The following is a 16511-nucleotide window of genomic DNA, read 5'->3' on the forward strand; positions in this document are numbered from 1 at the left end:
TAGATGCTTCTTTTTCATTTCGAAAGTACTTTTTTCTAGAGTGTCTGTGAGAATAGCACATCTCTTCCTTTTCCGAGCTGTCAGTTTTCTAGTTCCAGATTTTGGATAGAACCATACATGTTCAGGAGATTATCTGAAGGATTCTACACTATCTTCTTAGATGCATTTGCAGGTGATCCATGAAGCTCACTTTGACCTGCAGTCTGAAGTTCTAACTGAGAAGATGAAAGGAAACAACTACTACTAGGCACTGCAAGCAATAAGCCATCACTGTTGTCCTATAATAATAATAATAATAATAATAATAATAATAATAATAATAATAATAATAATAATAATAATAATAATAATAATAATAATAATAATAATAGTAATAATAATAATGGAATAATAATAATACTCTTAGTTTTATTACCAACAACAATTGTTCATATAACAATGCTTAACCGCAAAAATTTCTATTTCAATGGCATGAGGCATGTTGCAACAGATGTTGCAAGTTACCCCATCGAAATATTTATATATAAAAGCTTTCCTCCCCACTAAATAGCAGGTAACATGGGAACAGAAATATAATGTCATTGTGCTTCAACTGTTATACTATTTGGGTACTACATCTTACTTATTGTTATTACATATATGTAAGGAGTAGTTAGTGCTCTCAAATGGGTCAGGTCGGGTCGGGTCAACTCGCGTCGGGTTGTCGTGTCGGGTCAGTCGGGTCAGCTCAAGTCGGGTTGTCGTGTCGGGCCAGCTCGGGTCGGGTTGTCGGATGGGGGTCAATCGGGTCAGCTCGGGTCGGTTTGTCGGGTCGGGTCAATCGTGTCAGCTCGGGTCGGGTCACTCGGGTCGGGTTGTCGGATGGGGGTCAATCGGGTCAGCTCAGGTCGGTTTGTCGGGTCGGGTCAATCGTGTCAGCTCGGGTCGGGTCACTCGGGTCGGGTTGTCGGGTCAGGCCAATCGGGTCGGGTTATCGGGTCGGGTCAATAGGGTCAGCTCGGGTCGGGTTGTCGGGTCGGGTTATTCGGGTCGAGTTGTAGAGTCGGGTCAATCGGGTCAGCTCGGGTCGGGTTATCGGGTCAGGTCAATCGGATCGGATCACTGGTCGGGTCACTCGGGTCGGGTCGGGTCAGTCAATTCTAGTCACGGGTCGGGTCGGGTCGGTCTTGAACCCGACCCGACCCGTTGAGAGCACTAGGTATAGTAAAGAAAGAAATGGTACCAGGTTATGCGTACGCTGATGATGTAAATTTAATAGGGAATGATGGGAGAACAATAGAAAGAAATGCAAAGGTCTTATTAAACGCTTGCAGGACAAGGGTTTAGAAGTAAATGCAGAGAAAACTAAATACATGGAAGTGGGTTGGGAACGTAATACGGCCAATTATGAATGCGTTAAAATATTAAATAATAACATATTTTCTGAGTAAGTAATGGGGAAATCGAACATAAAAAAATGTGCTCCCTTTGCTCTTTCCCTTTTATGTGTTCAATTTTCAATTTTCAATTTTCAGTTTTTTTTTGTTTTTTTTTAATAGGAAAGCTTATATGCCAAGTTTTATTTTACTAGCTTTAGAAACTTGCGAGATACACTACCCTTTAAAAAAATCTTACCCCACCCTTTTTACGATACTTATTTCCAAAAATTCCTTCTTATGTACTGCTTTCATAAGAAAATTATATTTTATAACTAAAATTTATCGACTCTACTTGTAGTAGTATGCCCAAAAATCACTCATCTTTACTCTTTTATATAAGAGTACAGAAGATAAATACAGTCAAACAAATGGACTTCCATGAACAGTTTCCGATTTCTTATAACTAACTTATTCGTACATTTCCCACAAGCTGTGGTTTTAAATTTACGCTCTGTCAAGGACCAGGTTTCAAAAAGGAAGTAACTGGAAATACAATAATATTATGTATTTATGTACATGTGTAATATGTATAAATTTATTGTCTTATTGAAGCTTTCGTAATCTGAAAATAAACTTTTGATTTGCTTTTAATATATAAAAATCAAGCTCCCCTAGAAAAAATTGCAGGCTACACCCCTAAATGACTATGTAGTAATTTCTGCAAAAATGGCACAGGACCTAAAATTTAGGTCTAGTGCTTATATTTTTAGGACTTGTGCCGTTTAGAACTTATGAATGTCACCCAATGTATTGCATAGTAAATGTTCTTTGTTCAATTTTAAATCTACTGCGTTCTTTATGTATACCGTTGGTATTTAATGTTCACTCGTGAAATGTCTAGTGAGCTTTTGTCTTAATTAAGTAAACTTTGGTGGATTTTTGTCTTACTCTTAATAAAATTCATCATGCTGCCTCAGTGATGGTTTGGTGGGGAGTGAGCTACTCAAGCACAACCCAGCTGTATTTTTGCGAACAAGGTGTTAAAACATCTGCCAAGGTATACCAGAACACAGTGCTAACACCTATAGTGTAACCACTATCTGCTACCATGTTCCCTGGAGAAAGGTGGACCTTCCAACAGGATTCCACTCCAGGCCACACAGCGAAACCAACTTAGGACTGGCTGGCGCGGAACGTCCCTCACTTCATTTCTACCACTGATTGGCCTTCTAGCAGCCCGGATCTTAACCCGTTGGACTACAAACTTTGGGCAGTACTTCAGGCAAAGGTCTGCCATAAACGGCATCCATCTGTCGACAGTCAGAAACAATCTTGGCCCGAGCAGTGAGCAATTTTCCCATGGACAGTTTTGGGTAAGTTACATGTAAAAATGTAACGCGTTACAAGTTACTTTACTTTTTCCTAAAATGTAACGCGTTACTTGCCCCCAAAAAGTAACTGTTACTTTACTTCGAAAGTAACGCGTTACTTTTAGGTCTGAAACTTAGAATATGTGAACAAATGTTATCACTTCAATTTTCCGTACTACTATTACTATCGCTTTTATTATTATTATTATTATTATTATTATTATTATTATTATTATTATTATTATTATTATTATTATTATTATTGCCCTTTCTGAATTGCTTTATGTAAATGCAAGGACACATTTTTACTTGACAGCTATAAGTTATGAATATTTTCATATAAGGTAACATTGGCTAAAATGCCATACTGCGTTACTCGTAGGGATGGGCTAGGGTAACCAGACGTACTGATTTTCGCAGTACAGTACTGTTTTTCAAAGAGCTGTCCTGCGTGTTGCGAAGATGTCTAGGAAATCGAGAAATATCCTTCTTCTTTAAAATGTCCTGCGAAATGTCCAGAGTTAATTTATTTGCAATATCTTAATGTTTCATTCTTTATTCACAATATTTTGAATCAAACACACTCTTTTCCTGAATGATGAACCGCTGTGTTTTTTAACACTCCTCAGAAAACTAGGGATGGAGAACAATCAACAAACCATTTTTTACAATACATCGCTTTTACTGAGAAGGCCTTGTTGAGATATCGGTAAAGTAGGAAAGGTTTCTTATTGAACTTATGACAGTGATGCTAACCAAGTTAAATAGAAGTTCCTTTGTGCCGGTCTAAATTTTCTTTCATTTCTTAAAATAATACCACGCTTCGAAATTTATTATTATTATTATTATTTTTTAGCCCAACACGAACTTTGACTGTACGTTCATAAAATAAACCAATTTGTTATTCATCAAAGCATTTGGAGTTGTGTTTAATTCCTTTAATAATTTTGTTCAGTGCTTCTTCTTAACAAAAATGTTCATTAACTTAAGGTTAACATTAATTGAAATAATGATATGCGTATTGCCGACGCAGTAAGATATCATATACAGTACTATTATACTTGTGTCCTACTTTTCGATTGTTAGAATGTGGTCATCCTACGATGGGCACGAGTGAGTACGAGCGAGTATTCTTTGAAACTCGATTCGACTAAAAACAGACATCTTTGAACGCGATTCGAAAAATTTCCTCCAACTCGACTCGAATTCGGGTCGAGTCGAACCAAATCTGGTTTGTAGTTTCGAGTATTCTCTTCAAGTATCTTGCATAGACAATATAGGTTATCAATGATACTAGTACTACTACTAGTACAACTTTTATTATTATTATTAATAATAATAAATAATAATTATAATTATAATTATAACAACACTGTGTTTAAACATGAAAGAAACGCGGTCTGTGTTTGAATACTAAAAAACTAGTTGATTGCTAACCTCGGTAGTCGTGAATTCTAGGAGTCAAGGATATTGTTCACGAGCTTGTGAATTTGGGTTGAGGGTTTAGGTTTGTATTCGGGCTCGAGCCAAACATTGTTAAAATTATAGGGCACTGGCCAAATATCTTCAAAACTGTTCGGCCCGGGTTTACAATTGTAAACAACTTGAGCAGCTGGGCTCACAGCTCACTCACTATGGACCCGAACCGAGAAGTGAGCCGAGCCAACAGCTCACCGAACCGTGTCAGCAAGAGCCTTCGGCCCAGATGAGCCGAACCGAGCAGATGGTTCATCCAACCAAGCCAGCTCGAGCCGATGGTTCACCCCAAGCGAGCCGGCTCGAGCCATCGGCTCAGTTATTACTTCCCAACTGAGCTTCTTATTAAAAAAGTCTCTTGTGGTCTCGATATCGAGACGAGAAGACATGCGAGCATGTTTCCTCTAGTGAGCAACATTAAAAGTATTCCATATTACTACTTAGCTTACATTTCTCATGGCTTTCGCTTTCTAGTGGAATCAGGCCATGATTTCAAAACGAGTTAAAACGTAATAATAATAATAATAATAATAATAATAATAATAATAATAATAATAATAATAATAATAATAATAATAATAATAATAATAATAATAATAATATAATAATAATAAATATAAGTATTCCATACATATAGAAATGCTTTTGACCAAGCACACAAGAAATTATATTTTGTCCATTTAGCACTATCATTCTTTTGTCACTCACAATTATTAATATTCATATAGTAAATATCTTATAATTCTTATATTTTAAAATCAATTGACAGGTCTCTGATTGCTTTTATGAGAAATAAATATTTGGTTTTATAGATACTACGCAGTGGGGATGATCGTGCGTCGTTTCGGTCCTATGCCGTTTCGGTCCTATGCCGTTTCGGTCCTGCGCCGTGTCGATCCTGTGCCGTGTCGATCCTGTGCCGTTTCGTTCCTATGCCGTGTCGATCCTGTGCCGTTTCGGTCCTATGCCGTGTCGGCTCTATGCCGTTTCGATCGTACGTATTCTATGCATATAACTTGCACAGGCATAGAATCGACAGGAGTTTATAATTTCTAAGAGCAAAGATTAAACAGATAATAAAAATATTATTTTTTTAGGCATATGATTAAAAGTTAAATTATTTCAGAGCAGCGGTGTGAGAGCAAAACGGCACAGGATCGACACGGCATAGGACCGAAACGGCACAGGATCGACACGGCACAGGACCGAAACAGGTTTCTGAGCTGAATTGTCGGTCGTATGCCGTGTCGATCCTGTGCCGTGTCGATCCTGTGCCGCATCCCCAAAGTTTTGTACTAGTTTTGTACCATTTTGTACCACCAATAAAAAGTTTTGTACCACGTCCATTAGCCAGTAATGGACGATTTAAAGTCTGGACCTAGCGTTAACTTGTTCCCCACCATAACGAACTTTCCCGAAAATAGTGTCAGAGTTTTGTACTAGTTTTGTACCGTTTTGTACCACCAATAAAAAGTGTTGTACCACGTCCATTAGCCAGTAATGGACGATTTAAAGTTTGGACCTATCGTTAACTTGTTCCTCCGCCATAATGAATTTTCCCGAAAATAATGTCAAAGTTTTGTACTAGTTTTGTACCGTTTTGTATCACCAATGAAAAGTTTTGTACCACCTCCATTAGCCAGTAATAGAAGATTTAATGTCTGGGCCCAGCGTTAACTTCGTTCCCTTACCATAACGAATTTACCCGAAAATAATGTCAAAGTTTTGTATTAGTTTGTACAATGTTTTTTCAACAATACAATGTTTCATACGACGGCCGTTAGCCAGTAATGGACAAATTCATATGCTTATCGATTGATCCTTACCTTACGAATTTTTCCCAAAAAAAGTGTCGAAGTCAAGTAGTTGTTTTGTACCACAAATTAAAAGTTTTGTACCATGTCCATTAAGGAGTAATGGATGATTTAAAAGGGTGAACAAGTGAACGCCTTTTCTTGAATATCAACGAAATTTGCTATAGTGTCAAAATTTTGTACTATTTTTTTTTTTTTTTTTTTTTTACCATTTTGTAGTCTTTATAGAAAATTTTGTACCAAGTCGATTATCGAGTAATGGATGATTAAAATTGGGGGAACAAGTTAACGCCCGTTTACCAACCTCAACAATTACTCCCGAAAATAGTGTCAAAGTTTTCTACTTGTTTCGTGCCACGTCCATTAGCCAGTAATGGACGATTTAATTTCCGAACCCACCGTTAACGGTTTCCCAACATTAACGAATTTTCCAGAGACTAGTGTTAATGTTTTTCCTAGTTTTGTACCAATTTTTATCACCAGTATAAAGTTTGTACCACGTTCATTAGGCAGTAATGGACGATTAGAATTGGATAACAAGTTAATGGATCTTTCCCAGTCTAAAGTATTTTTTAAACATACAAATATAATTTTGTGGCTAAGCACAAAATTTAGGCGCCCTATTGAATTTCAAGATTTTAGCTGGTACCATTATGGGGTAACTAACCAGCTGTTCCCCCAATTCCTTGATTTTTAAAACAATCCTTTGGAAGACAAGTGTCCATTTGATACAGCACTGAAGCAGTCAAATGTTATTTAATAACGACATGGCCAGCGGCCCAACTGAAATCAAGTTGAATCAGTGGTTTTTAGAGACAAACCTTAAACAAATCGAAAAACTGTCCGAGTTAGAACGAGAAAGGAGAGGTTACCTCCAGCAGACTACTCACGTTTGCATTCTTGTCTGAGGATGACAAATTTCTTCTTGAACCACTTTTTTTGCCGGAACGGCGCTGCAAAGAAAGACAGGATTTATAACAATAATAATAAGAAGAAAAATAAGAAATGTTGAAAGTAGAAATATGGAGTAATATCAAATAAAAGCAAATAAAAAGTAGGAAAATAATGAAAGTAAATGACATGATTTCCGGTTGTTGGTTCCTAGAACATACAGTGATCGGTTACCTAGTGAGTATAATAAAGTGAATGTTCAGGTATGATTAATAATATATATATATATATATATATACAGGTGTCTCAAAAGTCCCTTACCACCCCTATTAAAATCCAAATGGATGTACTGTCAGCGAATTTGATGTGGTAGGTGAACTTGAAGGTTAAGGGGAAACTTTCTGGCGTAGGGTACGCGGACGGCCGCCATCTTGGTGCTGTCATCTTGAATTTATCTTTTTTATTACAAACGCCACGTGGGTCATGTGATACATGACTATAGGCTAGAATTTCAGCAGAATACCGAATCTGAAGTCAAAATGCATTTATCTTTATGTGGTAAACAGTTATCCACAATTGCAGGTGTGACTTTCGTATTACATAATGTGCCCAACATGTCCGTGCTGGGCAATGCACGTGTTCAGACGCTTCTCCCAATTGCTATGGACACGTATTAAGGTTTCTGGTGATATTTGTTCACAGGCAGCCATGATACGTAGTTCCAGATGGCGAACATCACGAATTTTCACAGCATACACCATAGCCTTCACATGTCCCAAGGGTAGAAGTCAAGGGGGGTTACGTCTGGTGATCGGGCAGGCCATTCCATTTATCCACATCGACCAATCAACGTCCCAGGGAATCGTTCATCCAGGAACTAACGCACCTGGATGCCATAATGGGGAGGTGCACTATCTTGTTGGAAGAACCTGGGGAAGGTACCATCCTCGGACTTCAGAGCCGGTATTATGTTTTCCTGCAACAACGCGAGGTATCGGTCTGCATTTAACGTTCCTAGAATGAAAAACGGACCGACGATCTTTGTTCCCCATATGCCTGCCCATACCATAGTTTTCCCTGCACCGGTCATTTTCGAGGGATCTGTCCATGGGGGGTTGTCACGGGACCAATAGCGCATGTTTCGCCTATTGACCTCACCATTTACGTAAAAATGGGCTTCATCCGAAAAAAGTATCTGCATATCGAACTGCGGAGTTACCCTCAATTGCTCAATAGCCCACTCGCAAAACGACGCGACGATCGGGATCGTCCTCCGACAAATGTTGCTGCAATTGCATTTTATATGGATGCCACTTATACCTTTGGAGCACCCTGTGCACTGAACTGTGACTCACGGCGCACTGCATTGCTAAACGACGTTTGCTTCGCTGCGGCGACTTCGAGAAGGAGGCCAGCACGGCAGTAGCTGTTTCTTCGTCCGTGACTGTCCTTGGCCGTCAACTACGGGGTCTATCCACAACTGTTCCCGTTTCCTCGAATTTGGTCAATAACCGTTCCACTGCAAAATGCGATACAGGTGCTCGATGTGGATGACGCGCACTGAAATCGGCAGCCACTGCGCGGGCACTCCTCCCGCCCCATATTTTGATGATCTGGATGCGTTTGTCTCTCGTTAATGGCATGATTCACAACCTGCAACACAAAAGAAACGTACTCAAATTCACAACTTCGATTGTGGATAACTGTTTACATATAAAGATAAATGCATTTTGACTTCAGATTTGGTTTTCTGGTGAAAGTTTAGCCAATGGTCATGTATCACATGACCCACGTAGCGTTTGTAATAAAAAAGGTAAATTCAAGACCATATCGAGTAACTTTCTCAGGCATAGAAGATCTGGAAGCAATGCCTCTGAGAAGCGTACAACCGACGTACATAAAAATCAATTAACAGCAAGGTCCAGGATCCGAAATACGAATACCATGCAGGAAAAGACACTATGCAGTTGAGCGAAAGGCGTACAAACACTGTGATACTCAGAGATGTTGTTGAAAATGACCGTCATTGACTTCTATACAACGCTGACATCGGAGAAGCACAGATTGTCTGGTAAGCTCAGGCACGTAGCCAGGATTTCGTGAAGGGGGGGGGGTCCGTGACATCAAATACTGTGGTCATCACAAAAGGGGATCGATCTCTCTAAACTATTTTACTGGAACATACATTGGTACGTTTAGCCAGGATTTCGTAACGGGGGTGGGGTTGGGGGAGTGACATGAAATTCTGAAGGCCCAGGAGCTCGATCAATCGAAACTACTTTACTATCAACATATATTAGTTTGTTAGGACAATAAAATGAGGATATGTTGGGAAGTATTTTAATAACACACTATGAAGAAATTTCGAGCAAAATAATAAAAAAAGTATTGAAAAAGATTTTACAATATTTATGTCCTTCTGCTGTTTATTCAAATATAACAATTTTCCTTTCGTTATGACCTCAATTATTATAAAAAGTACATACTGAATACTGTCTTGTAAACTATCTTCTAATATAAATGAAATAAAGAGTTTGTTTGTATGTTTGTCTGTCTGTCTGTCTGTGTGCGCCCGGGGGAGCAGGCGAGTGGACCGAGAGTTACCAAATTTTGGTCACGGGTGCCTTGGCCCAGGCCCCAGATCAAGACGAAGCGTTTTATTTTAAATTTCGAAACAGTGGGGTCTCAGGGGGGCGTTTACTGGAACCGGCTTGGGAACCAGACAAATTGACCGAGAGTTACCAAATTTTAGTCACGAATACCTTTGTTCAGGCTCCAGACCAGAGTTAAACATTTTTGTTGAAATTCGCACCAGGGGGTCTCAGAGGTGCGTTTACTGGGACATGTAAAAGTAGTAGAAAATGACCGATATTTATTTATTTATTTAACAATCACCAGATACAGCTCAGAGGCCATTTTACATTGAATATCCAACAACATTAATAATGGAAAGGATTTGGGAAGGTATCGGCCAGGGCCTGTTTAGTAGGTGCCATCCCAGCATTTGACTGGTAGGACTGAAGGAAACCCTGGAAAACCTCAGTCAGGATGGTAGCCAGCGGGATTCGAAGTCACGACCTCCCGAATGCGAAGCCAACGCGCTACCACTTTAGTTATTAGTGTCGAATTCATATTTTCGCGGTCGCTGAAATTAATGGTGTAACTCCAGTCGCATTAACTTCCAAATTCACGCTATTCGGCTCCGGGCCGGGGGTCACCGGAGGAGGGTTGAGATACCAAGACATATAAAAGTAATCCGAAATGACCGATATTAGTGTCTAATACATTGTTTTCGCGGTCGCTGAAATCAATGGTGACACTTCCATTAGCGATGACTTGCAAGTATGCGGGCCGGGAGTCAGCGGGGAATGGATACCGAGACATGTAAAAAAATAGCCCAAAATGACCGATATTAGTATCAAATCCATAGTTTTCGCGGTCGCTGAGATCAATGGTGATATTCCCACAGGCGTTGATTTCCAAATACAGCCCCTGTGCGAAGCATGTGTATATTCAACTAGTTTTAACATATATGCGTTCCTTTCTCTGTTGAATCAAATGCCAACAGAACTTCCTTTCAACATTTTTTTTTTTGTTTTTATTATTCCGTCAACTACTGTCGGTTCCAAATGACAGGTTAAAGGACCAACAGAAAATTGTCCATGAAATAACGTTTGATACTGCAAGGATGCGATGACGAAAAGTTATGATTAAAAATGTCCACGCTGTTACACAACGGCACTTATGCTTTCGAAAGTTTGAAATTTCCCTAAATAGTAGCAGGAATTCTGAGAATTCCATAACTTTTCTTGTAATTTCAAATTCCCTGACTCTTCCAGAATACCTCGCTTACCTCGCCACCATATTGCAAGAAATACAAATCCCCTCATAAGAAAGAGTAAGCAAAAGCTTCCTGTAGTTTTCTTTTTAATTTTTAGTGCTGATTCTTCTTTTTGTCATTTCATTTTGTTTTATCCTTCCTTAATTTTTTTTTTCATTTCTGGTCTCAAATGGGGGAGTCCGGACCCTCCGGAGCCCCTTCCCTTGGCTACGTGTCTGGCAGGCTCAAATCAATGTGGCATGTCATTAATTGTCAAAATAGTGATAGTGATACGAGCAACGACATACTTAGCACTTTCCATACGGATGTCATACACGAACCTTTTTCATTTGTCCTCACAGAAAAAAATCCAATTGGTGAGGTCGGGGGAGTGAGGTGGCCAAGAACGAAATTCAACCCTACCAATCCAGTAATCGCCGAAAATATCGTTGAGTACGACCCAGGTTACCTGGTTGAAATGCACGGCGGCGATGTTGTGTTGATACCAGATACAAAGTCTGTCTGCAAGTGGTATGTTTTCCAACAGTCCAGGTAAAATATCCTGTAGAAACGCTCGATTATACTCATCATTCAAAGCAGTAGGCAAAATGTACGGACCTATCCAATGGCCATCTACCACGCCACATCATGCATTCAGTGCGAGTCTATATTGATGTTGGCCACAAGGATAGCTTGGAGATTGTCTATATTCCAGACGTAAGTGTTGTGGGTGTTGAACTTGGTGTCTCTAGTAAACGTGGGTGAATCGCTTCATAACACTATTTCTCGAAAATCTGTATTGACATGTGTTTGTTGCACATACAATTGGCAAAAATCCATGCTCTTGGAAAAGTTCGTAGGTAGTATGTACTTCACCTTGTATAATTGTATGGATACAAACCTTCGTCATGCAGCGTGTAGCGAGCCAGTTACACGCAGTCGAGCATCAAGTTGTGCAAAGGATTCCATGTCAGAAGGGCCCGGACAAAAGGGCGAGGATAAAGAGGACCGAGTCAAAACGACCCCGCGTCAAAAGGACCCGAATCAAAAGAGCCCAACGACAAAAGAGCTGGATTCTTCATTGCGCCGGTAGAAACGGCCGCACGGCCAAAAAGCCTGAAATCTAAGCAGAAGTGGAAATGAGGGATGCAAGAGGGAGCTAGTGTCTCCATAGTAAGTTGAAGTGTTTTTTCCAACAGAAGGAAGAATATCAGTGATTGTTAGTAACTAATAGGAAATTTGAATGGTGATACTGATTTTGTGTGGTTGTTGTTTGTTCTACAACAATTGCTATCTCTTAAGTCGGTTTTCCGTGAAAGTTTGTTTGCATTCTCGTCTCACTGGGCATGTATTCTCGTCAGATAGCCCGATTAGACTTTACATATTAATGACTGTCATCATAATTCTGAAATTCCATTTTCACCCTTCGGTCAAAGTATAAAAATACATATTAATATGAAAAATATTCTGTTGAAAACATTTGTTTAATTTTGCTGTGAGAAGACACATGTGGATCTGTATGCAGGGTTGTTCAAAATAATTGGGACAACACAATAATAACGGCATGCGTGGACGGAGGAAAAGCAAATACTGCAATTGGTATTGTTAGAAAAACTACATTGATTTAGAGTGTGGTCACCGTGGAAGCTATTTTGAATTCCGCCATATTGCATATCACACAATATTCTTTTAAACTAAATTTTCAATTTAGTCTTGAATATTCCCACAAATGACAATGTGAACTCATTTCTGACACATCGGCATCAGTTTAAGAGACAAGCTGCGCTATGTTTGACATGCATCTAATAGAAAAAAGTATCATGGCAGGGCAGTAACAAAGGGACGCGTGGACAGAGGAAAAGCAAATGTTACAAGTTGGTATTGGTATAAAACTGCGTTAAATGATTTCGTGTACATCATGTCAACCATCTTGAACTTCGCACATTATATAACACAAAATATTTTTAAATAGAATGAGGTATGTGTGTAACATAAATTTAAGCTAGAATCTTAATAGAAACGAAAATCTAAAGTGATTCTTGACCAACCGTCATTCGTTTACGAGATAGTGTGTGTTACGTTTGATACTAATTTCTAGTAGAAAAACGTATCGAAACAGGTAAGTAATAAAGAGGGTGTTCATTGTGTCCTTCACGTTTCTGTTCTTTTGCTTGCGTTTGTAAACTATCGTAAAGTGAGTTACCACATATGTTAATAGTAAGTATTACATATTTTAACATTTTAAATAGTAAGTATATTTGTTGTTAACTGTTACTTTGCGAATAGAATGCTCTTAATATGAAACGATTCGAATATTCAGTAGAATTCAACGACTTAATTCAAACAGTAGCAGGTGGTAATGTTTTATCTGGTAAGCGTATTGTGTTGTATGGAGTTAATACGGTAAGGGTACAATGGCAGAATAGGTAGAAAGAAACCTTTGTTATCCACATTGATAAATAATTAAATTTTCAATTAAATAATTGGAAGATAATTAAATTTTCTATAGCTTTCGTAGTTAAGCCAAAAATGGTGGGAAAATGTGTTGTTTTCCAACAAATATACATATTAAACCTGCATGGATATAATGATAATAGTTTTTCGGCAAGTAAATGTCAAGAACTTCCAACCTATCTGAGGAGGTACCTTAAAACACTGAGGAGGAAGTGTAATGGTTTGGGTTATTTATATTCATCATGTTTGGAGAGTTAGTGTGTTGACGAGATTATGACATACGAGTTACGGCGAAAGAAGGTTTGAAAAAAGCACTATGCACAGCATGGAACAATATTTTCCCACACTATACCAGGAAAATTGTAAGAAACATGCCGAAATGCTTAAAGAAATTGATAAATCGTCGTATGTTTGCTATTAAATGCTAACTGTATTAACTTGGAGGGAGAAAATAATTTTGAGAATATTCTACAGTAGTTTGTCTCATGATGTTGGAATATTTATGTGATAAGGTAAACACAGATCGGTACATGCAAGTTTAATTTTTATTAGTTTAGTTTATATTCATTGAATTAATTTTATAACTGTTGCAAACAGGTGTTTCTGTTTTGTTATATATATGTCAAATACTTCTCGCCTGTCCGATTGCCGTCAATGGGAAAATAATCAATAATGATATTTCTTATCTACCCAAACATTCAGTTTCTCTGGATACCGGATATATATTAATATGAAATATGAATTATATATATATATATATATCCAGTATCCAGAGAAACTGAATGTTTGGGTACATGATATTAACCATCATTATTGATCTTTTTCCACTAACGGCAATCTGACAGGTGAGGAGTATTTGACATTGCTTCATAAACAGATTCTTCCTGCCATCTACTCTCAATATACATCAACATTGATAACGTTTGGCTCCAACAGAGCTCCGTTAACTTGTTCCTTCACTTTTATAATTTACTCAGAAAAGAATGTTAAAATTTTGTACTAGTTTTGTACCATTTTGTACCACCAATAAAAAGTTTTGTACCACGTCCATTAACCAGTAATGGACGATTCAAAGTGGGGGAACAAGTTAACGCCTGTTCCCTCACCATAGCGAACTTTCCCGAAAATAGTGTCAAAGTTTTGTACTAGTTTTGTACTAGTTTTGTACCGTTTTGTACCACCAATAAAAAGTTTTGTACCACCTCCATTAGCCAGTAATGGACGATTTAATGTCTGGGCCTAGCGTTAGCTTGTTCCCCCACCGAAACGAATTTTCTCGAAAACAAGTCAAAGTTTTGTACTAGTTTTGTACCATTTTGTACCACCCATAAAAAGTTTTGTAACACGTCCATTAGCCAGTAATGGACGATTTAATGTCTGAACCCAGTGTTAACCTGTTACCCCACCATAACGAGTTTTCCTGAAAATAGTGTCAAAGTTTTGTACTAGTTTTTACCATTTTGTACCACCAATAAAAAGTTTTGTACCACCTCCATTAGCCAGTAATGGACGATATAAAGTCTGGGCCCAGCGTTAACTTGTTTCCCACCATAACGAACTTTCCCCAAAATAGTGTCAGAGTTTTGTACTAGTTTTGTACCGTTTTGTACCACCAATAAAAAGTGTTGTACCACCTCCATTAGCCAGTAATGAACGATTTAATGTCTGGGCCTAGCGTTAGCTTGTTCCCCCACCGTAACGAATTTTCTCGAAAACAATGTCAAAGTTTTGTACTAGTTTTGTACCATTTTGTACCACCAATAAAAAGTTTTGTAACACGTCCATTAGCCAGTAATGGACGATTTAATGTCTGAACCCAGTGTTAACCTGTTACCCCACCATAATGAATTTTCCCGAAAATAATGTCAAAGTTTTGTACTAGTTATGTACCGTTTTGTACCACCAATGAAAAGTTTTGTACCGCCTTCATTAGCCAGTAATAGACGATTTAATGTCTGGGCCCAGCGTTAACTTCGTTCCCTTACCATAACGAATTTACCCGAAAATAATGTCAAAGTTTTGTATTAGTTTGTACAATGTTTTTTCAACAATACAATGTTTCATACGACGGCCGTTAGCCAGTAATGGACAAATTCATATGCTTATCAATTGATCCTTACCTTACGAATTTTTCCCGAAAAAAGTGTCGAAGTCTCGTAGTTGTTTTGTACCACAAATTAAAAGTTTTGTACCACGTCCATTAAGGAGTAATGGATGATTTAAAAGGGTGAACAAGTGAACGCCTTTTCTTGAATATCAACGAAATTTGCTATAGTGTCAAAATTTTGTACTATTTTTTTTTTTTTACCATTTTGTAGTATTTATAGAAAATTTTGTACCAAGTCGATTATCGAGTAATGGATGATTAAAATTGGGGGATCAAGTTAACGCCCGTTTACCAACCTCAACAATTACTCCCGAAAATAGTGTCAAAGTTTTCTACTTGTTTCGTGCCACGTCCATTAGCCAGTAATGGACGATTTAATTTCCGAACCCACCGTTAACAGTTTCCCAACATTAACGAATTTTCCAGAGACTAGTGTTAATATTTTTCCTAGTTTTGTACTACTTTTTATCACCAGTATAAAGTTTGTACCACGTCCATTAGGCAGTAATGGACGATTAGAATTGGATAACAAGTTAATGGATCTCTCCCAGTCTAAAGTATTTTTTAAACATACAAATATAATTTTGTGGCTAAGCACAAAATTTAGGCGCCCTATTGAATTTCAAGATTTTAGCTGGTACCGTTATAATGTGGAAATGACTTCCGGTAACACTTCTACTTCCAAAAGATCCGATATTCAGGAACCTGAATTTAATCGTGGATTCTGTTTTTGATCCGACTTTCGGTTGTAAGCAGGAAGTGACATTTAAACCACTTTCAGCCACACTTCCTGTTCGAAAATACCCGACTTTTAGCGTACTCGGGAACTTGAATTCTATGCCGATGCCTATTTGTAAATCCAATTTCCGATTAAAAAGTTATAAGGGGGCACAGTCAGTCAAACTGAAAATCACTTTTATGCCACTTCCGATCACACTCTGGGTTCCAAAATACCCCATTTCTAGTCTGCTTTAAGTGTAGTTGAGTATTTGGACTTAATGAAGTCCGTTTTTCGATCCAACTTCTTGTTCTAAACGGGTAGTGACTTTTAAACCACTTACTGTTCGGAAATATTTGATATCTAGCGTACTCGGAAGCTTGAATTGAATGCCGAAGTCCGATTGTTGATGCGACTTCCGGTTCAAAAGTTACCGGAGGACAGGAGGGACAGACAGACGTACAGGACAATGGCAATAGCGACCAAATTTTCAATAGTTCGCT

General features: G+C 38.4%; 1 protein-coding gene across 1 annotated transcript in view; it reads right to left on the reverse strand.

Annotated features, from left to right (window-relative positions):
• Positions 1 to 16511, reverse strand: part of LOC145685676 (uncharacterized) — a 132528-nt gene that overhangs the window by 48384 nt on the left and 67633 nt on the right. The window contains exon 4 of the mRNA XM_081758077.1: positions 6909 to 6971. Coding sequence (XP_081614203.1) covers positions 6909 to 6971 — 63 coding nt within the window. The remainder of the gene's footprint in view (positions 1 to 6908; positions 6972 to 16511) is intronic.

This window comes from Thermobia domestica, chromosome 1 (assembly GCF_964235325.1).
Source record: "Thermobia domestica chromosome 1, izTheDome1.hap1.1, whole genome shotgun sequence".
Lineage (NCBI taxonomy): Eukaryota > Metazoa > Arthropoda > Insecta > Zygentoma > Lepismatidae > Thermobia > Thermobia domestica.